The sequence below is a fragment of the Hemiscyllium ocellatum genome, chromosome 12 (assembly GCF_020745735.1).
Source record: "Hemiscyllium ocellatum isolate sHemOce1 chromosome 12, sHemOce1.pat.X.cur, whole genome shotgun sequence".
NCBI classification, from domain to species: Eukaryota; Metazoa; Chordata; class Chondrichthyes; order Orectolobiformes; family Hemiscylliidae; genus Hemiscyllium; species Hemiscyllium ocellatum.
In genome coordinates, this window is record NC_083412.1 from 7,225,620 (window position 1) to 7,248,933 (window position 23,314).

At 43.6% G+C, this 23,314-nt stretch overlaps 1 protein-coding gene across 4 annotated transcripts in view; it reads right to left on the reverse strand.

Moving 5' to 3' along the window:
- dgkh (diacylglycerol kinase, eta) overlaps window positions 1–23,314 on the reverse strand; it is a 570,460-nt gene that overhangs the window by 39,265 nt on the left and 507,881 nt on the right. For 3 of the 4 annotated variants that reach the window (XM_060832853.1, XM_060832851.1, XM_060832855.1), the window contains 4 exons: window positions 22,837–22,942; window positions 18,363–18,455; window positions 6,524–6,643; window positions 3,713–3,821 (listed from right to left, as the gene is read on the reverse strand). In XM_060832853.1, coding sequence (XP_060688836.1) covers window positions 3,713–3,821; window positions 6,524–6,643; window positions 18,363–18,455; window positions 22,837–22,942 — 428 coding nt within the window. The remainder of the gene's footprint in view (window positions 1–3,712; window positions 3,822–6,523; window positions 6,644–18,362; window positions 18,456–22,836; window positions 22,943–23,314) is intronic. The other variant, XM_060832854.1, reaches the window with a different exon arrangement.

The window sequence follows — 23,314 nt, forward strand, 5'->3', positions numbered from 1 at the left end:
TAGGGGAGATCTGATAGAAGTGTATAAGATGATTAGGGGTTTAGATAGGGTAGATACTAAGAACCTTTTACCGCTAATGGAGTCAGGTGTTACTAGGGGACATAGCTTTAAATTAAGGGGTGGTAGGTATAGGACAGATGTTAGGGGTAGATTCTTCACACAGCGGGTTGTGAGTTCATGGAATGCCCTGCCCGTATCAGTGGTGAACTCTCCTTCTTTATGGTCATTTAAGCGGGCATTGGATAGGTATTTGGAAGTTATTGGGCTAGTATAGGTTAGGTAGGATTCGGTCGGCGCAACATCGAGGGCCGAAGGGCCTGTACTGCGCTGTATCCTTCTATGTTCTATGTTCTATGAAGGTGGCAAGGTCCTGTATGCCTTTGTCCTATATTCAGTTAAACCATCCTGCCATGGATCTGTGGATAAGCACCCCAAGATCCCTTTGTTCCTTCATGCTTCCTGGTGTCCTCCCATTCATTGAATATAAGCCCTTTAGCCCATCCAGTCTGTCCCACCAAAAATATACTTCTCTTGGTATCGTTTCATTTACCAAAGGCATCACATTTATCAGGGTTAAGTTCCATCTGCCCATCCGACCAATCTAATTATATCTTCCTGAACCTAACACCTTCCTCCTCACTGTCAGTCAGGGTCTGCTCTGAAGCCTCAACCTTTTACAATGTACATCAATGACTTGGATGAGGAGAGCAAAGGCACGGTAACTAAATTCAAAGATGACACCAAGATAGGCAGGAAAGTATGTTATGAAGAAGATACAAAGTAGTTACAGACAAATACAGATATGCTGAATGCCAGCAAAAATCTGCCAGATGGTCTATTATGCAGGAAAACCTGACATTGTCCATTTTGGTCAGAAGAATAAAAAAAGTATTACTTAAATGAAGAGCAGCTATGGAATTCTATGAGGCAGAGGATTTGTCATGAGTCAAGGAAAATTTGTATGTAGGTACAGCACTTAATCAAGATGATTAACGGGATGTTATTCTTTCTGACAAGAAAGCTTGAACATAAACGTATTGCATTTCAGTAATACTTGTCAATGGTGAGACCACATCTTGAATACTGTGTGCTGTCTGGTTCTCCTTATTCAAGGCAGGCTGTAAATGCACTGGAACACTTTTGAAGAGATTTACTTATGTTGATCCCTAGAATAAAGAGGTTGTTCTACAATGAAAGACCTGGACTGGCTGGACTTGTTTGCATTGGAGTTATAAAATATTGAGGAGACTAGGCCTATATTCTCTTCAGTTCCGAAGAATGAGAGGTGATCTCACTCAAAAACACAGAATTCCATGTGTCAGGGTAGATGCAGGAAGGATGTTTCCGCTGGTTGGTGGGGAGGATTCTAGAATCAGGGGATAGTCTTAGAATAGTAGGCCTTCGGAACATTGATTAAGAGAGGGATTTTAGGGTACAAGCCTGTAGCTCCCTGAAAGCGGCAACACAAGTGAATAAGGTGGTAAAGAAGACTGCCTTCATCAGTCAGGGCACTGAGTATAAAAGTTGGCAAGTCATGTTGCAGCTTTGGTCAGGCCACATTTGGAGTATTGTGTACCCTATAGGGCCTGTACCTGTGTCACACTGTTCTACGTAATAAAGAGAGAGAACATTCAGGACTGGAATGAGAAAGAATTGATTCATTTTAAATGCTGTGTGAAGATAGATTGGCGAATCCTGATTATTATCTCTTTGAAAGACAAGGAAAACCAGGATTGTTAGCTGTCACCCGTCCAATTCAGTACTATTTTATAAATTTGATTCCATCTGGAAGGACTGTGTAGGATGCCCTTCGCAGGCTTTTCTAAATGGTTCCTGTTGCTCACGGTGCACGGCCATGGAATATGCCAAAGGGCGCTTCCTAACAGCAATAGTGCAGTTTTTTTTTTATAAATACAATCCCTACAGTATGGAAACAGACCCTTTGGCTCAACAAGTCCACACCGAACCTCCAAAGAGTAACCCACCCAGACCCATTCCCCACCCCTATTATCCTATATTTACCCCTGGCTAATGCACCTAACACTATGGGCGATTTAGCATGGCCAATTCACCTAACCTGTACATCTTTGGATTGTGGGAGGAAACTGGAGCATCCAGAGGAAACCCATGTAGACACGGGGAGAATGTACAAACTTCACGCAGACAGTCGTTCGAGGCAGGAATCAAACCCGGGTCCCTGGAGCTGTGAGCCACCATGCCACCCACATCACATTTCACATCAAAATCCAGAACCAAGCCATGGGATGAACCTCTGTCAAAGGGAACAGCATGTAAGGGACAGAAAGATCCAGTAATATGGAAGGGAAATCAATATATTTATTTGACAAAAATCCTTAGGTAAGGATGAAGTCTACAATTGGTGATGAGTAAAGCTGATGTATTACATTTGACCAGGGAATCGGAAATAATTAATCGGAGAAACTCAGCAGGTCTGGCAGCAGCTATGGAGAGAAATCAGAGTTAACGCTTCAATTCCAGTGACCCTTCTTCTGAATAGCTGAGTTTCTCCAGAAATTTCTGTTTTCTTGATCTGAAATCAAGATGGATGGCACATCACATCAAGCCCTTTGACCCATTGAAGAGGTGTTTGTTAAAAAGTTGATAAAGCACCTCAGATTTGTGAGATGACATTGTCCCTGAGAGACAGTACCCAAGAGATGGAAGTGTGAACAAGTCTGGAAATGGTTGTCTCTAACTGGCAGACAGTTGCTGCTGAAGCTCTACCAGGAATAGTGTAATCCCCTCCAGGGGGAAGAGACTCCAGGCAATGTATTAATACATGTTATCATAAATTAGGCTACAGTCTGGGAAGAATTGCTGATTCTGCTCATGTTTTCACTTGTTCGGTATTATATTTCTGTATGTCTGTTACAGAAAGTGTGGGATGTGGCATGTATGGAATGTGGTGCGTGTGTGTATGATGCAGGCATGTGTCTTTCTGTGCGACATGCATGCATGTGTGTATGTTGGTGCATGTATGGGGCATGTGTGCGTGTGTGGTGTGCTTTCTGAAGGCAACGGGAGATGGAACAAGAATAGTGTTGGGGTTGAACTGTTCTGCATGCATAGCAATGAGATTGTAATCAAGGCTATTTTCTCTGGAGTATTGGTAACCTAATGTGCACCACTGCACTGCTAACCATCTGCCCTGCAGTGCCAATCACAAAGAATGCCCGGAAAGTAGAATAATAACTGGAGATGATAACACTTGTATCTAGTTTGAAATAACTTGCAAGTGAACTGTCCTGAGAAGTCAAATGATCTGGCTATATAACGCATTGTAAAACTGATGAATGTTTGATGCTGAGCTGTAAACGTTTAGCTGGTTAAACTGCAGCAGCATTTTGATTAAAGATGGTAAATGCGGCTCCACACAAATGGTTTCTCTTATGGCATGGGTTCCTTTGAATATTGGAGCTATCGGATTTAAACAAAGTGTTTTTATTGGGAAATATTTCTGGAATACTTTAAAATAGATTTTCCCTGCTCTGTATATTTTCCCAATTTAACCCTTGAAAGATAATAACCAGAAACTTCTCCACTTGCCAGTTCCATTCTCCCATCACCACAGAGAATTCGGTGAAAAGTAAATTCTGTTCTCATGGGGATCCTGTAACCGTGAAAACATCACTTACAGCTGAATTGGTGTGAGGCGATTAACTGTCAATGTACAAGAGTAATGATGCCTTACCTGGCTGAGGAGTTGCCTTATGCCTTTGGCTTTTCTCTTTCTTAAACTTTGGCACAATTCTGAACATAGCACTTCGACTGTTTCTTTTGGCAAATTCCAATGAATGGTCCTATTGAAAAGGAGGTGATTATTTTGTTAGTTGCAAGTGTTACACGGACTAAAGCCATTCTCAACGATGGAGACAACTCTTCTTCCCCAAATTATTAACTGATCTCACATTATCCAACAGACCTTATGTGGAGTCAGGAGTGTACCAAGCATCGGCATGTCGTTTGTCGACTTACTGGTCGCAGCAGATAGGAACAAGCCATCACAAGCAGCCTGCACTCCTTTCAACCCAACATGGTCAGAAAAACTGAGTGCAGGGCACAGTTCCAATATAAGCAGATCATCCAACACATGTTAACATCAAATAATAACAGGCACTAATTTATAACACATGGTATATGCTAATTTTTTCAGTGTGCTCTAGACTGCACAATTACACTGCAACATGGATATAACAGGTTAATTTTCCTTTGCATTTTGTCTTATTGCTAAAACGGAAATACAGATCCAATCTCCCATTCTGTTGCTTTGCCCAGTGATTGTCTAGCAAGTCCTAAAATATATAAGAAACGTCTAATTTTTTTCAAATATTAGAAAAACTTCTAACAGGACTAGAAAGGTTAGATGCAGGAAGTATATTTCTGAGGTTGGGGGAGTCCAGGACAAGGGGTCATAGTTTAAAGATAGGGAGTAAATCTTTCAGGACTGAGAGGAGGAGAAATTCCTTCACCAAGAGAATGGTGAGCCTGTGGAATTCACTACCACAGGATGTGGATGAAGCCCAAAACATTAAGTATTTTAAAGAAGCGTTTTATTCTGGCTAAAGGAATCAAAGGGATATAGGGTAGGTTGGGATTAGGGTATTGAGCTCGATGATCAGCCATTATTGTACTGAATCTTGGAGCAGATTTGAGGGGTTGATTGGCCTTCTGGTACTTCGATGTTTCTATGAAAAAATTTTGAAGACTTGAATTTAGAGAGCGTCTCACGGACTTAGGACACCCCCAAAGCAACAGAATGCCTTTGAGAATTCTTGCAACATTGTGTACGTACTGTACATTCCCGTCTCTTCCTCCACTAGTGCCATGGGATCCTCTCCACCTTCCTAAGTCTCACTTCAACACGCCATTCAAGAACTAGTACCTCTGACAGTGCAGCACTCCCTCAGGGTCCATAGGAAGGTGTTTCCGACCAAAACAACATTTGTCCCCTTTCATTGCTGTGGTTGCATCGTAGTATAAAACAATTAAAAGGAGCTGTGAAATTAAATATGTCACCAACCACTTCACTCACAAATTTTTTTCAGCACTGCACTGGAGCCTGGATTCTGTGGTCAAGACTCTGGACGGCAATGTGAACCTGTAACCATCTGATTCAGAGGCTATCACGTCAGCCAATCATTTTGAAGGGCCTCACCTCATTCTCTCCACAAGTCTCTTCTCAATGAGATAGAGCTTTGGCAAGACTGATCCCAGAGTACGGAGTAGTGTGTTGGTCGTGTAAAGATGTTACTAAACTTGAAAGGTTGCAAAAAGATTTACAAGGATGTTACTGAGACGGGAAGGTTTGAATTATAAGGAGTGGCTTCAGAGGCTGGGATTCTATTTCACTGAAGCGTACGAGGCTGAGGAGTGACCTTAGAGAAATTTATAAAATCACAGAAGGCATAGATAAAGTAGGGATAGAGGAGTCTAGAGGGCATTGATTTAAGGTGAGAGGGGAATAGATTTAAAAGGAGCCTGAGGGGCAACTTTTTCACACAGAGGGTGGTGCATACATGGAATGAGCTGCCAGAGGAAGTGGTGGAGGCAGGTACACTAAAAACATTTAAAAGACATTTGGACAGGTAAATAGCTAGGAAAGGCTTCAGAGGGATATGGGCAAAACACAGGGAAATGAGACTGCTTCAGTTTAGGAAACCTGGTCGGCATGGACAAGTTGTATGACTTTAGACTCCTTTCCCAGTGAAGGATATACTTGCCTTGGAAGGGCTGCAACAAAGGTTCATTCTGGGGATTAGAGAACTGTGCTAAGAGGAAGGATTGAGTAGAAAGCACCTAAATTCTCTCAGTTGATTTCACAGAAATGTATGACATTCTGAGAGGGCACAACATAGAAATGTTGATGGGGGGCTGCCTTCTGACAAATCTAGAACTAGGTGTCAAAATCCCAGGATAACGGATTGGCTGGGTTCATTGAGAGGTTTGTAAATTGTTACCCAGTGTAGGAGCATATTCAAGGCTGGGATCAACAGACTTTCTGCATGAAACAAATTAAGTGATAAAGGTTATTGACTGAAATGTTAATTCTGCTTCTTATTCCACAAGTTTTGCCAGATATGCCCAGTACTTACACTGTTTTTGGGCTTTTAATTTCAGATTTCCAGCAGTCCCACCACTATGCTTTTGTAAGGGAAGCCAAGAATATGGGTATGCGGCGGGATAGTGCAGTTGATTTGTAAGATCAACCATGAAGTTACTAAATAAGGGTGTGGAATGCAGAGATGACATGGGCTAGCTTCTTCTCTGATTTCTTAATGGTGTTCCTATTTGACCTGGACATACACTAAGCATCAAATGAAATTCAATGATAGGGATTGCACTGTGTGGCAGCCATCTCACCTAAATCCATGACATTAAGTGCGTCCTATCCCAGGATCTGTTCTTGTCTCATCATGCCTCACAAGGCCTCGAGAACACTGCACCCGAGAATGAGGAGCCCTGGTTTTTCTATCATACAAACTAGAACCTCTTTGCTCCATACCTCTTCAGCTGTTGGCTGCAGCACGTGATAAAGCCATGGAATCTCTGCAAGCTTTCCCAGCTCAACATCCACAAGGTGTAATGCTGTTGACAGCTGCTCTTCCTGAGGTGAGTCTAGTTGCTGCCAGGAATGCAAAACAGAAAAGCGGTTGGTTAGCCACTAAAATAACCATTATTCTAGCCATCATTATCAGTTTAAATATACAGATCTGCATCTTCACATCTCATAGCTGGCAGCTATCATATAGTGGGACTGTATGAGACAGAGTGGGGGATAAGATTGGAGACCTTCATTTCATAGGTTTGAATAATAAGAGGTCATAACAGGTCTGCTAGTGTTTACCTTTCCAAACATTAGCAACCTTACTCAATTCAGTTCCTTCCCCAATCTCTGTATCTCTCTCTGCATCTCCCCTTCACCTGACTCACCAGTTGGCCGAGTCTCTGATGTGCTGTGCTAGGCTTTTCTGTCCACTAAGTTACCTTGTTTTTCTTCACCTTCCAAGGGACTGCTCTTTGAAGTGGTCATGCTCCCCACAAATATTCTGTTACCTGCTCCATCCAAATTTCCTCCACTTTCCTCCATAGGCTGGACAAGTTCACAAAACATGTGCTCAGGTCAGTAGAAATTGTGGACCATTGAAAATGTATGCTGAAGGGAAGGCCCTTTGGAAAGGAAGGAATATCTGCGTCTAGACACCCCACTCCATGACGCAGTATCACATCTGCTTGCTGATGTTCCTTTGCCTTCAATGAGTGAACATTGCAGGCTCAATGTGTGCCAAATTAAAGTTCAGGGCAGTACACAGCCCAGGCTTCTGCTGGCACCAGTCAATCAGACCCTCCACCCCATGTATCACTTTCACAACCAATTCATCAGGAGTTACACACTGGAGGTGCAACTCAAGTATCTGGATCAACTCATGTTGTGTAATCTTGCAAGCCATGCAGCCTTATATGCTGTGCTGTGCCTGACAAGCTCTCAATTTTGATAAAGCACTCATCCCTGTGTAGCTAGTTTACATTTCCTGTAGTTTCTGTTTGCAGGCTATTTGAGTGCAGTTGCCCAAATTGTGTATTTCTTGCTTTCAAAGTCCTCAATATGGGACTACAATTTAAACCGTGCAGAAGACGGGTGGCATGGTGGCTCAGTGCTTACTGCAGCCTCACAGAACCAAGGACCCAGGTTCAATTTCAGTCTCGGGCGACTGTGTGTGGAGTTTGCACATTCTCCCTGTGTCTGCGTGGGTTCCCTCTGGGTGCTCCGGCTATCTCCCACAGTTCAAAGATGTGCAGGTCAGGTGAACGGACCATGCTAAATTGCCCAGAGGGTTCAGGGATGTGTAGGTTGGGTGCATTCATCAGGGGTAAATGTGGGGCAATGGGGAATGGGCTTGAGTGAGATATTCTTTGGAGGGTCAGTGTGGACTTGTTGGGCTGAAGGGCCTGTTTCCACACAGTAAGGAATTCTAAAAAAAAGACCAAAGAGAAATTTAGGAATATGACTTTGGAATGCAATATTCAAAAATTTAAAAAGGCCTTTCCACATTCCAAAACCACAATAATTTATTTGTGTTCAGATTTATTCACTTCAGCATTAAATGCAGAATTAGACTGGAACTAGTTATGAAATATTTCCCCATTGAAACTGGTCTCGTGGTTCTGGAGAAGGTTCAGAAAAGAATGACCAAACCCAGTTTACTACAATAAGCAAGCTTAGTGAACTGAGCTCTAGAAAAATGTACACTTAGGGAGATTTGATTCAAGTGTTTAAATAGTGAGAGTTTTTGTAGTTGTGTGGAGCAGACGCGTGTTGTGATCATGGTTCACATGACTGAAATAGAACATTACAGTGCAGTACAGGCCCTTCAGCCCTCGATGTTGCACCGACCTGTGGAACCAATCTGAAGCCCATCTAACCTACACTATTCCATTTTCAGCCCAACAAGTCCGCATATGCCTATCCAATGACTATTTAAATGCCCTTAAAGTTGGCGAGATCACTACTGTTGCAGGCAGGGCATTCCACATCCCTACTACTACTCTGAGTAAATAAACTATTATTTATCCTATATCTATCACCCCTCAATTTAAAGCTAGTTCCCCTCGTGCTAGCCATTGCCATCTGAGGAAAAAGGCTCTCAGTGTCCAATCTATCTCACCCTCTAATAAGCTTATATGTTTCACTTAAATCACCTCTCAACTTGCCTCTCTCTAGTGAAAACAGTTTCAAGTCCCTCAGTCTTTCCTCGTAAGACCTTCCCTCCATACCAGGCAACATCCTGGTAAATCTCCTCTGCACCCTTTTCAAAGCTTCCCCATCCCTCCTATAATGTGGTGACACAGCACTGTACACAATACTCCAAATGTGGCCGCAGCAGAGTTTTGTACAGTTGCAGCATGATCTCATGGTTCGGAAACTCGGTGTGTGAAAGCTAACACACCGTATGCCTTCTTAACGACTCTATCAACCTGGGCAGCAGCTTTCAAGGATCTATTTACCTGGACACTGAGATCTCTCTGCTCATCTACACTACCAAGAATTTGACCATTAGCCCAGTACTCTTTATTCCAGTTACTCCTTCCAAAGTGAGTTAACTCACACTTTTCTGCACTAAACTCCATTTGCCACCTCTCAGCCCAGCTTTGCAGCTTATCTATGTCTCTCTGTAACCTACAACATCATTCGTTACTATCCACAACTCCACTGACCTTAGTGTCATCCGCAAATTTACTAACCCATCCTTCTACTCCCTTATCCAGGTCATTTATAAAAATGACAAACAACAGTGGACCCAAGACAGATCCTTGCGATACCCCACTAGTAGCTGAACTCCAGGATGAACATTTCCCATCAACTACCACCCTCTTGTCTTCTTTCAGCTAGCCAACTTCTGATCCAAACTGCTAAATCCCCCTCAATCCCATGCCTCCGTATTTTGTGCAATAGCCTACAATGGGGAACCTTATCAAACGCTTTACTGAAATCCATATACACCATGTCAACTGCTTTACCCTCATCTACCTGTTTGGTCACCTTTTCAAAGAACTCAATAAGGTTTGTGAGGCACGACCTACCCTTCACAAAACCGTGCTGACTATCCATAACCAAATTATCCCTTTCTAGATGATTATAAATCCTATCTCTGAAAACTCTTTCCAACACTTTACTCACAACCGAAGTAAGGCTCACTGGACTATAATTTCCACGGTTCTCTCCCCTCCATTTCTTGAACAAGGAGACAACATTTACTATCGTCCAGTCTTTTGGCACTATTCCTACAACAATGACGACATAAAGATCAAAGCCAAAGGCTCAACAATCTCCTCCCTGGCTTTCCAGAGAATCCCGGGATAAATCCCATCCAGCCCAGGGAACTTATCGATTTTCACACTTTCCAGAATTGCTGACACCTTCACATTATGCACCTCAATCCTGTCTAGTGTAGAAGCCTGTATTTTAGTATTCTCTTCGACCACATAGTCTTTTTCTAGTGTGAATACTGGCAAAAAGTATTCATTTAGCACTTCCCCTATCACCTCTGACTCCCCGCAAAACTTTCTACTACTATCCTTGATTGGCCCTAATCGTATTCTATTCATTTTTTTATTCCTGATATACCTATAGAAAACCTTAGGGTTTTCCTTGATCCTAACTGCCAACGACTTCTCATGTCCCCTCCTGGCTCTTCTTAGCCCTCTCTTCCGATCTTTCCTGGCTAATGTGTAACTCACAAGCATCCGAACTGAGCCTCACATCTCATCCTAACGTAAGTCTTCTTCTTCTTCTTGACAAGAGATTCAACTTCCTTAGTAAACCATGGCACCCACACTTGACCACTTCCTCCCTGCCTGACAGCTACATACTTATCAAGGATCTGCAGCAGCTGTTCCTTCAATAAGCTCCACATTTCAAGTGTGCTCATCCCTGCAGTTTCCTTCCCCATTCTATTCATCCGAAATCTTGTCTAATCTCATCATAATTGCCTTTCCCCCTTTGCCCTGTGGTAAATACCTATCCCTTTCCATCGCCAAAGTAAACATAATCAAATTGTGGTCACTATCACCAAAGTGCTCACCTACCAAATCTAACAGCTGGCCTGGTTCATTACGCAGTATCAAATCCAATGTGGCCTCACCTCTTGTTGGCCTATCTACATTCTGTGTCAGAAAACCCTCCTGTACGCTTTGGACAAAAACTGACCCATCTAAAGTACTTGAACTATAATATTCCCACTCAATATTTGGGAAGTTAAAGTTCCCCCATAACAACTACCCTGTTACTCTCATTCCTATCAAGAATCATCTTTGCTATCCTTTCCTTTACATCTCTGGAACTATTCAGAGGCCTGTAGGAAACTCCTAACAGGGTGTCCGCTCCATTCCTGTTTCTAACCTCAGCCCATACTACCTCAGTAGACGAGTCCTCAAACGTTCTTTCTGCCACTGTAATACTGTCTTTGACTAACAATGCCACACCTTCCCCTCTTTTACCATCTTCTCTGTTCTTACTGAAACATCTAAATCCCAAAACCTGTAACAACCATTCCTGTCCCTGCTCTACCCATGTCTCTGAAATGGCCACAACACTGAAATCCGAAGTACCAACCAACAATACAAGTTAACTCACCTTATTCTGGACACTCCTGCCATTGAAGTAAACACACTTCAAACCATCTTCCTGCTTGCCAGTGCCCTCTTGTGACCTTGAAACCTTATTTCTGACCTCATTACTCTCAACCTCCCGTATGCTCAAACTACAATTGCCGTTCCCGTCCCCTTCTGCATTAGTTCAAACTCTCCCAGAGCATGAGCAAATTTCCCTCCCACGATAGTGGTGTCCCTCTGGTTCAGGTGAAGACCATCATGTTTGTAGAGGTCCCACCTAACGCTGAAAGAGCCCCAATCATCCCTCCTGCACCATCCCTGTAGCCACGTGTTCAGCTCCACTCTCTCCCTGTTTCTCGCCTCACTAGCACGTGGCACAGGCAACAAACCAGAGATAAAACTCTGTTTGTTCTAGCTCTAAGCTTCCACCCTCACTCCCTGAATTTCTGCCTTAAATCCCCATCTTTCTTCCTACCTATGTCATTGGTGTCTATGTGGGCCACGAATTGGGGCTGCTCCCCCACCCGCTCAAGGATCCCAAAAACAAAATCAGAGACATACAAGTCAGGCTTAATGGACCAGCTGGCTTCTACTCAATGTGTCTTTTCATCTGTAGTTATGCTGATGGTCTACTTTCAAGCCTGAAATAGGGAGCCTGCAGCCCAGGATATCTTGGGCTGCCTTATATTTCTTCATTAGCTGTTTGTGGAGTGTGGCATTTGAAAAGGACTGAACGTAGGGAAGATGTCTCATTATTCAACAAGTCCTCAATTAGAATACAGAGGCTTGCTTATTTTGGCATCTGGAGAAAATTTTTACTGAATGCTGTTGCTACTCGGGTGGTTTAAACTAGCTCAGCAGGGGGATGGGAACCTGAGGTGTTGTTCCAGTGCACAGGAGGATGAGAATAGGGAGGGCATGGACAGGATTTCACAGCAAGCTGGTTTAAAGTATGCCTACTTCAACGCCAGAGGTATCCGAAATAAGGTAGGTGCTCTTGAAGCACCTGGGATAGGTACCTGGGATTTTGATTTGTAGCCATTTTGGAGACATAGTAACAGGAGAGGAGAGGTCACACTTCTGGGAGTTTTTTATAGACCTCCGTAGAGTTCCAGGGATATGGAGGAGACGATCGGCAAAACAATTCTGAGTAGGAGTGAAAGGAAAACGGTGGCCATTATGGGAGACTTTAACTTACCCAATATTGACTGGAAATGCAATAACTCTAGTACGTTAGGTGGATCAGTTTTTGTCCAATGTGTGCAGGAGGGTTTCCTGTCATAGTATGTCAAAGGGTCAAAAAGAGGGGAGGCCACACTGGATCTGGTGCTTGTTAATGAACCAGGTGTTTGATTTAGTGGTAGGTGAGCACTTTGGAGAGAATGACCATAATTCGGTTACGTTTAGTTTAGCGATGGAAAGGGATAGATATATGTCACAGGGCAAAAGATATAGATCGGGGAAGGGCAATTATAATGCGATTAGGCAAGATTTAGGATATATAGAATGGGGTAGCAAAATACAGGGGATGGGGACAATCGAAATGTGGAGCTGGTTTCAGGAACAGATATTGCGTGTCCTTATAGGTATGTCCTTGTCAGGCAGGGAGGAAGTGATAAGGTCGGGGAACCGTGGTTCACTAAAGAACTTGCATCTCTTGTTAAGCGGAAGAGGTAGGCTTCTGTGATGATGAGATGAGATGGTTCAGATGAGACGATGGCGAGTTACAGATTAGCTAGGAAGGATTTAAAGAGAGAATTAAGAGGAGCAAGGAGAGGACATGAGCCATCTCCAGCTCCTCCAAGCCCGTGTTAGGGAACTGGAGCTGGATTTGGATGAACTGCGGATCATTCGGGAGGCAGAGAGGGTCATAGATCAGAGCTTTAGGGAAGTAGTTACTCCGAAAGTTCAAGATAGATGGGTGACAGTGAGGGGGAGTGGGAGGAGGAAGCCAGTGCAGGGACCCCCTGGGGTCATTCCCCTCAAGAACAAGTATACCGTTTTGGATACTTGTGGGGGGGATGACTTACCAGGGGCAAGCAACGAGGTTCAGGCCTCTGGCACGGAGCCTGGCCCCGTTGCTCAGAAGGGAAGGGTGGAGAAAGGTAGAGCGATAGTTCTTGGGGACTCGATAGTGAGGGGTACAGACAGACGGTTTTGTGGGGGCGACAGTGACTCACGTTTGGTATGTTGCCTCCCAGGTGCAAGGGTACGTGATGTCGCTGATCGTGTTTTCCGGGTCCTTAAGGGGGAGGGGAAGCAGCCCCAGATCGTGGTCCACGTTGGCACCAACGATATAGGTAGGAAGAGGGGTGAGGATGTCAGACAGGCTTTCAGGGAGCTAGGTTGGAAGCTCAGAGTTAGAACAAACAGAGTTGTTGTCTCTGGTTTGTCACCCGTGCCACGTGATAGAGAGTCGAGGAATAGGGAGAGAGAGCAATTAAATGCGTGGCTACAGGGATGGTGCAGGAGGGAGGGATTCCGGTTTCTGGACAACTGGGGTTCTTTCTGGGGAAGGTGGGACCTCTATAAAAAGGATGGTCTACACCTGAACCTGAGGGGCACCAGTATCCTTGGGGGGAGGTTTGCTAGTGCTCTTTGGGAGGGTTCAAACTAACTCCGCCGGGGCATGGGAACCTGGACTGTAGCTTTAGGGTACAGGACCTTGAGTGTAGGGAGGTTATGAATAATGCAGCGATCTCGAAGGAGGGTGCCTGTAAACAGAAGGGTGGATTGAAGTGTGTATACTTCAATGCCAGAAGTATAAGAAATAAGGTAGGTGAACTTGCAGCGTGGGTTGGTACCTGGGACTTCGATGTTGTGGCCATTACAGAGACGTGGGTAGAACAGGGACAAGAATGGCTGTTGCAGGTTCCAGGGTTTAAATGTTTTAGTAGGATCAGACATGGGGGTAAAAAAGGGGGAGGTGAGGCATTACTTGTCTAAGATAGTATTACGGCAGTGGAATGGACGATGGAAGAGGACTTGCCATCTGAGGTAGTTTGGGCTGAGGTTAGAAATAGGAAAGGTGAGGTCACCCTGTTAGGTGTTTTCTACAGGCCTCCTAATAGTCCTAGAGAAGTAGAGGATAATATTGCGAGGATGATTCAGGAAAAGAGCGAAGGTAGCAGGGTGGTTGTTATGGGGGACTTTAACTTCCCAGATATTGACTGGGAGAGCTATAGCTCGAGTTCATTAGATGGGTCGGTGTTTGTCCAATGTGTGCAGGAGGGTTTCCTGACACAATATGTAGACAGGCCAACAAGAGGTGAGGCTATATTGGATTTGGTTCTAGGTAATGAACCAGGCCAGGTGTTAGACTTGGAGGTAGGTGAGCACTTCGGGGACAGTGACCACAACTCGGTGACTTTTAATTTAGTGATGGAGAGGGATAAGTGTGCGCCGCAGGGCAAGAGTTATAGCTGGGGGCAGGGAAATTATGATGCAGTGAGGCATGACTTAGGATGTGTGGCTTGGAAAAACAGGCTTCAAGAGAAGAACACTAATGAGATGTGGGGATTGTTCAAGGAGCAGCTACTACGTGTCCTCGATAAGTATGTACCAGTCAGGCATGGTGTAAAGGGCCTTGTGAGGCAGCCGTGGTTTAGTAAGGAATTGGAATCCCTTGTGAAAGGGAAGAAGGCGGCATATGTAAAGATGAGGCGTGAAGGTTCAGTTGGGGCGATAGAGAGTTATAAGGTAGCCAGGAAGGATCTAAAGAGAGAGCTAAGAGAAGCGAGAAGGGGACATGAAAAGTCTTTAGCTGGTAGGATTAGGGAAAACCCAAAGGCTTTCTATAGGTATGTCAGGAATAAAAGGATGACTAGGGTAGGTATCGGTCCAGTCAAGGATAGTAGTGGGAAGTTGTGTGTGGAGGCGGAGGAGATTGGAGAGACATTAAATCAATACTTTTCATCAGTATTCACTCAGGAACAGGACACTGTTGCTGATGTGAATATGGAGTCACAAATGATTAGAATGGATGGCCTGGAAATATGCAGGGAAGAGGTTCTGGGAATATTGGAGAGGATGAAAATAGATAAGTCTCCTGGGCCTGATGGCATTTACCCTAGGATCCTATGGGAAGCTAGGGAGGAGATAGCAGAGCCATTGGCCTGGATTTTTATGTCGTCATTGTCAACGGGAATAGTACCAGAGGACTGGAGGATAGCGAATGTGGTCCCCTTGTTCAAGAAAGGGAGTAGGGATAGCCCTAGTAACTATAGGCCAGTGAGTCTGACTTCAGTGGTGGGCAAAGTCTTAGAGAGAATGGTAAGGGATAAGATTTATGAACATCTGGATAGGAATAACGTGATCAAGGATAGCCAGCATGGTTTTGTGAAGGGCAGGTCGTGCCTCACAAACCTTATTGAGTTCTTTGAGAAGGTGACTAAGGAAGTGGACGAGGGTAAAGCAGTAGATGTTGTGTATATGGATTTTAGTAAGGCGTTCGATAAGGTTCCCCATGGTAGGCTAATGCTAAAACTACGGAGGTATGGCATTGAGGATACATTAGAGGTTTGGATTAGGAATTGGCTGGCTGGAAGGAGACAGAGGGTAGTAGTTGATGGACTATGTTCATCTTGGAGTGCAGTTACTAGCGGTGTACCACAAGGATCTGTTTTGGGACCATTGCTTTTTGTTATCTTTATAAATGATCTAGAGGAAGGGCTTGAAAGCTGGGTAAGCAAGTTTGCGGATGACACAAAAGTCAGTGGAGTTGTGGATAGTGAGGAAGGAAGTGGTAGGTTACAGCGGGATATAGATAAGTTGCAGAGCTGGGCAGAAATGTGGCAAATGGAATTCAATGTAGCTAAGTGTGAAGTCATTCACTTTGGTAGGAGTAACAAGAAGATGGATTACTGGGCTAATGGTAGGCTACTTGGTAGTGTGGGTGAGCAGAGGGATCTTGGTGTCCATGTACGCAGATCTCTGAAAGTTGCCACCCAGGTAAATAGTGCTGTGAGGAAGGCATATGGTGTACTGGGCTTTATTGGTAGAGGAATTGAGTTCCGGAGTCCTGAGGTCATGTTGCAACTGTATAAGACTCTGGTGCGGCCTCATCTGGAGTATTGTGTGCAGTTTTGGTCGCCATACTATAGGAAGGATGTGGAGGCATTGGAACGAGTGCAGAGGAGGTTCACCAGGATGTTGCCTGGAATGGTAGGAAAATCTTATGAGGAAAGGCTGAGGCACTTGGGGCTGTTCTCATTGGAGAAGAGAAGGTTTAGGGGAGATTTGATAGAGGTGTATAAGATGATTAGGGGTTTAGATAGGGTCGACACTGAGAACCTTTTACCGCTAATGGAGTCAGGTGTTACTAGGGGACACAGCTTTAAATTAAGGGGTGGTAGGTATAGGACAGATGTTAGGGGTAGATTCTTCACACAGCGGGTTGTGAGTTCATGGAATGCCCTGCCAGTAGCAGTGGTGAACTCTCCTTCTTTATGGTCATTTAAGCGGGCATTGGATAGGCATTTGGAAGTTATTGGGCTAGTGTAGGTTAGGTAGGATTCGGTCGGCGCAACATCGAGGGCCGAAGGGCCTGTACTGCGCTGTATCTTTCTATGTTCTATCTTTAACGGGTAGAATAAAGGAGAACCCTAAAGCTTTCTATAGGTATGTGAGGAATAAAAGGATGACTGGGGTAGGAATAGGGCCAGTCAAAGACAAAAAGTGAGAAGTTGTATGTGGACCCTGTGGAGATCGGAGAGGAGCTAAACAAATATTTCTCATCTGTTTTCAGGAGAGAAGAGGTCACACTGCTGGGAGTTTTTTTATAGGAGAATATTGTAGAGGAGAAGAATGAGATACAGGATATTAGACTAGAAAGGATTGAGTTAGGAAGGACGAGGTGCTATCAATTCTAGAAGGAGCAAAAGTAGACAGGTCCCCTGAGCCAGATGGAATTTATCGGAAGATTCTCTGGGAAGCTAGGGAGGAGGTGTTGGAGTCTTTGGCCTTGACCTTTGAGTTGTCATTGTCTACAGGTTCAGTACCAGAGGACTGGAGGATTGCAAATATTGTGCCCTTGTTCGAGAAGGACAGCAGAGATGACCCAAATAATTATAGACCAGTGAGCCTTACTTCTGTGGTAGGAAAGGTTTTGGAAAGGATTTTAAGAGATAGGATTTATAATCATCTAGCAACCAACAATTCGATTTCAGATAGTCAACATGGTTTCGTCAAGGGCAGATTGTGTCTCACAAACTTCATTGAGTTTTTTGAGAAAGTGACCAACCATGTGGATGAGGGTAGGGCAGTTGATGTGTTGTACATAGACTTCAATAAAGTCTTTGATAAGGTTCCACATGGTAAGCTGTTGGAGAAAATGCAGAAGCATGGGATTGAGGGTGATTTAGCACCTTGGATTAGAAACGGGCTTTCTGTAAGAAGGCAGCGAGTAGTGGTTGATGGAAAATATCCAGCCTGGAGTCTGGTTACTAGTGGTGTGCCACAAAGATCTGTTTTGGGACCACTGCTTTTGTCATTTTTATAAATGACTTGGACACAGGAATAGGTGGATGGGTCAGTAAGTATGCAGATGACACTAAAGTCGGTGGAGTAGTGGACAGTTTGGAAGAATGTTGCAGATTGCAGGGGGACTTGGATAAACTGCAGAATTGGGCTGAGAGGTGGCAAATGGAGTTCAATGCAACTAAATGTGAGGTGATTCACTTTGGGAAGAATAACAGGAAGGCAGAATACTGGGTCAATGGAAAGATTCTTGGTAGTGTGGATGTGCAGAGGGATCTTGGTGTCCATGTACATAGATCCCTAAAAGTTGCCACCCAGGTAGATAGTGCTGTTAAGGCGGCATACGGTGTGTTAGGTTTTATTGGTAGAGGGATTGAGTTCCGGAGCCGTAATGTCATGCTGCAACTATATAAAATGCTAGCGCGGCTGCACTTGGAATATTGTGTACAGTTCTGCTCGTCCCATTAGAGTCATAGAGTCATAGATCTACAGCATGGAAACAGACCTTCGGTCCAACCCGTCCATACCGACCAGATATCCCAACCCAATCTAGTTCCACCGGCCAGCACCCGGCCCATAGCCTCCAAACCCTTCCTATTCATATACCTATCCAAATTCCTCTTAAATGTTGCAATTGTACCAGCTTCCACCACTTCCTCTGGCAGCTCTTCCTGAGCCCCAGTAGTACATGGAACACCCAGGTTAGAGAGAATGTGAGTCAATGCCTGCAGAATTAACTGATACCATCACCTTACCAGAGGAACTCTTCCAACGAGCAATGATTCTGTTTCATTATGCAGTGCCTTCACATTGCTGGCTATCTCAATTGCTGCATTTCTGGTAAGACTCTGCATTGAGGAAACAGAAAAGATTTAAGCTGGCTGATTGGAATATATTTAAAGGAGAGATCAATCATTTTGCACAAGCATTGACAAAAATTTAACTGGAGAAAGCAAATTCGTGACTAACAACTCTGCCCAGAGATTCTTCTCCAGATCCATTCGGAGTCCAGATACAAACCTAAATCATAGGTCAGTACAGTGGATCCCCAAGGTGAATTTACGACTGCCAGAGTTGAGAATGCACAGATTCAAAAGTTCTGTGTTTGCTCATGGAATTAAATGTGTTACAAACCATGAAAAGCATCAGGAGTATTTTGTGCATGGTGATCCTCAAAATAACAAGTATAGAAGGTTAGCAATGAGGGAGGAAAGGAACTTATTAAACACAGAACAACTGAAGTTCTCTTTTGCAGGAACCTCTTCTATCTCAAGACAGTAGGTGGAGTAAAAGTGACAGTGACAACATGAATAAGAAATTGGCTGAGTGATAGGAAACAGAAAGGAATGATTTTTTTCTAACTTGAGGAAAGGTTTGTACTGGAGTTCCCAGGTGTTGGTATTGGGACCTTCGCTCTTTCTGATCGAGATGGCTGATCTGGAGCTTGGTGTACAGAGGATGATTTCAGAATTTGCACATGGCACAACAATTGGAAGCATTGTAAACTGTGAACGGGATACTGTAGAACTTCAAAAGGATAGACAATTTGGCGGGATAGGCCATCAGGTGTCAAGACCAGAGACAGAAAATCTAAAATAAAGAGTTCTATTCTAAATGGATTTCAGGAGAAGCACTTGTGAATCAGTGTATATGTTACAGTACATTAATGGTGGCAAGACAAGTTGAGACAATGTTGAAAAAAGCTTATTGTATCCTGGACTTATTAATGATGGAAAAGTAAAGATGAACAAGTAAGTTATGTTAAACTGACATATAACACTGGTTCAGCCTCAACCAGAGTAATGTGCCCAATTCTGGGCACCACAGTTTAGGAAAGATATGAAAACATTTAAGAAAGGACAGAAAAGGTTAAGAATGATTCTTGGTGTGAAGAACATCAACAATACAGACAGATTGGAGGAGTTGGACTGTTTTCCTCGGGTGAAGAGAGGCGACTTAATGGAGGGATGCAGACAGAATAGATAGGGAAAAAATCTATTCCCAGTGGTGGGATGGATCTTTGAGAATGTTGGCGGCCTTTCCTTGACAGCAGGCCTGGTAGATGGATCTTATAGATGGGTGGTTGGCCTTTGTGATTGGCCAGGCCGAGTTCACCACTCTCTGTAACCGTCTCTGATCTTGAATGGTACAGTTGCCATACCAGGTAGTGATACATTCAGACAAAATGCCCTCAATGGCACATCTATACAAGTTGGCAAGGGTATTCACCATGATGCCAAATTTCCTCAGTTGCCTGAGGAGGAAGAGACATTGTTGGGCCTTTGTAACCAGTGTGTCTACATGAAGAGTCCAAGAAAGCTTGTTGTGGATGACCACTCCCAGGAGCTTGACAATCTCCATTCGTTCCATCTCTGTGCTGTTAATGTGTAGGGGGGCATGAGTAACATCCCGCTGAAAGTCAATAATGAGTTCCTTGATTTTGCTGGCATTGAGAGCTAAGTTGCTCAGAGTGCACCATTTTTTCAGGTCTTCCACCTCCCATCCGTAGTCTGTTCTGTCGCCATAACAATAAGCATTGGAATTCATGCATCCACTTCACCTAGTCTATAACCACATGCAGCTGCCAGTAAAGCTGTGAAATTACAACTACCTTGCTGTGATAATGGACATATTGGCACTGGAGGCAGTTCAAGAGAGATTCAACTAGGCTGATTCCTGAGAGAAAGGAGTTGACTTATCAAGGATAGTTCGATAGGTTAGGTTTGAGGGATCTTATTGAAACATACAAGATTCTGATGAGTTTGGCAGAAGAGATGTTGAGAACTAGGGGACATAGTTCCAGTATAACGGGACATCATTTGAAACTGAGGTGAAAAGAAATTTCCTATCCCAGAGGGGAGTGAGTGTCTGGAATTCTCTACCCTCGAGATTTCTGGAGGCTAGATAATTCAAAAAAGATGAAGGGGAGGTGGACAGACTTTTTTAAAACTTTTAACTTGTTGAACTGACACGGATGGGAATGGAGGAGGAGAGTCTGGTACCATTGCAGGGCGGTGAGTCCCTGACCAAAGACTATAGTGGTGGGGCAAGGCCCTTTGCAGACTGGAGGCTAGACTTTGAGTTTTGAAGCCTGAAGTGGTCTGCAGACTTGGCCTGGTGCGGTCTGGAAGTCCATGCTGGCATGGACTGGGGAGGAAGGATTGTAAATTGAGTACTTTTTAAATTTCTTTTTATTCTTATGTTGGACTTTTTTTTCTATTTTATACCTAAGTTTCTGAACCTAGATTACTTGTACCTAAGATGGCACCATTGCAAACATTTCATTGCATTCATTTAACAATAAAGGAATTCATTCAATTCAATCCCCAAGGTAACTGCTAAGCAATAGAGCTAATCCGTGCACTGCATAACTGTTATAGTTAAATATTGGACGCAACGGAGCATCTAGGATCTGTTGTCTCTAAGTATAAAATGTTTGTGTTCATAAAAAGATGCAACCTGTCGAACCTATGCCTGCCCATTGAAAGATCTGTTCAATTGGTTCCATTCTCCTGATCTCCCCCCACAACCCTTTTCTAGAAATTATACAACTATGAGTTATGAAGAGAGATTGGATAGGTTGGGTTTGCTTTCCTTGCAGCAGAAGAGGCTGAGGGGGCTGGGGGGGATGGGAATAGATTGAGATGTTAAGAGGTATAGACAGTATAGATTGTGAGAATGTCTTCCACATAGCAACGTATCTAAGATCAGTGGGCATAGGTTTAAGGTGAGGACCAAGTAATTTAGAGAGAATATTTTTCACCCAGAGAGTGGTAGAAATATGGAGCATGCTGCCTGAGAGAGTGGTGGAGTCAGATGCTCTTGCAATGTTTAAGAAGCAATTGGATGAGTATGTTAAATGCAAAGGTATAGTAGGGCTGTGGACCAAGTGCAGTGCAGTTTGGGGCTTGTTGGTCTGCACAGACATTCACAGATGGGTCTGCTCCAATGTTGTATGCTATGAGATTTCAAAGGTATATGAATAGTTTAAATGAATGGGTCAACATTTAGCAGGCAGAGTGTACTGCAGGAAAATACAAGAAAAGTATCGTTGCAACTGTACAAAGCATTAGTGAGACAGCAGCTGGAGTTATGCAAACAGCCTTATTCTTCTTAAAGGAAGTGATTCAGGGAGAATTCACTTGGCTGATTCCTGAGATGAAAGGGTAGTCTTATAAGAAAAGGTTGAGCAAGTTGTGTCTAATCTCATTTGCGTTTGAAAGAAATGAGAGTGATCTTATAAAAATGTACAAGAATCTGAGGGAGCTTCAAAGGCTGGATACTGACAGGATATTTCCCCTCATGGAGGGATCTAGAACTAGGGGTTCACAGTTTCAAAATAAGAAGAGTCCCATTTAAGAATGAGCTGAGGAGAAATTTCTTCTGTCAGTGTGTCTTTATTCTTTGGTCATCTCATGCTCAGAGTGCAATGGAGGCTGGATCATTGAACAAATTTAAGGCTAAGCAGAAAGATCAACGAGGGAGTTAAAGGTTATGTGTCAGGGAAGGGGATGGTGCACGGACTGGAAAGTGGAGTTGAGATCACAATCAAATTGGCCATGAGCTTATTCAGTTGTGGAGCAGGCTCAATGGATAAAAAGGCCAACACCTGCCCCTATTTCTTATGATCTTGCTGGCAGCTATATCCCACTTGATTAGGAGATGGCAGCATAATAAATATGAGTGGTTCATGATTCATGTCGACCAGCACAAGCATTGACTCCAATCCTGTCCAGGCTACTCGAAGTAAGTCACAGCAAGATTTACTTGAAGGATAAATTAGCCGTCTTTTGTTGTAAAATGTTACTCCAAGAAAGAATGATGAAAGGACAGATGAGAAAGGAAAGGGCTTGTAAGAGCATATGCATCGAGATGGTCAGCAAAATTAGGAGAGAAGGAAGGAGAGCGAAATAGAGTGAGATATAGGCAGATAGAAATAAAGAAAGAGAGAATTATTTTCTATTTTATCTCTGAGCGGTGCCACTTTAGAAATCACTTACCTAAACTGAGTTAATTAGGCCACAATAGTTAACAGTTTTATCCCTTTTTGTGATTCACAAATTCACATTCAATTTCATCTACTGGATGGGTCTATTCTTCATCCAGGTTCAGAAAGGGGTAAAGCATATTACCAAATTATTAAACAATCACCCCATGTTAATGAGTTCAGCTCTGCAGAACAGCCACTTACTGAGCCCAACATGACATAACTGCTACCTCTGTCCTTACCTCTGGAAACTTTGGATGGGTTTTGTTTAGTGCATGCGAGCTCGCGTTGACAGCGTGAGCCAGCTCTTGCTCCAGAAGGCTGTGGGTTTTGGCTGTGTCGCAAATTCTGAAAGTCATGAAGGAAAGAATGCCTCAGCAGTACAGGTGGAACAATAGAATTGATGGAAAAGTACATGTGTTCCTATCAGAAGTCAAATCCCTTTGACTTTACTCAGCTTTTCATTCATAAAAAAGTTATTTATTACATATGCAAATTAGGAACAGAAATGCTTGCTATTACTTACTTGACCGGCTTCATTATTTTCCTCTGGCAAAATGTATCAAAAGAATTAATTTTCCATATTGAGGAAGAGAAGATGTTGCAAACATGAATCCCTACATTATGAGGTCAGCCTTATAAGTGGTTGTCAGCCCTACTCCAGATATTTCAGCACATCATCTCAGCAGGACTCAGGAAGTGCTGCATTATTCTCAGTAT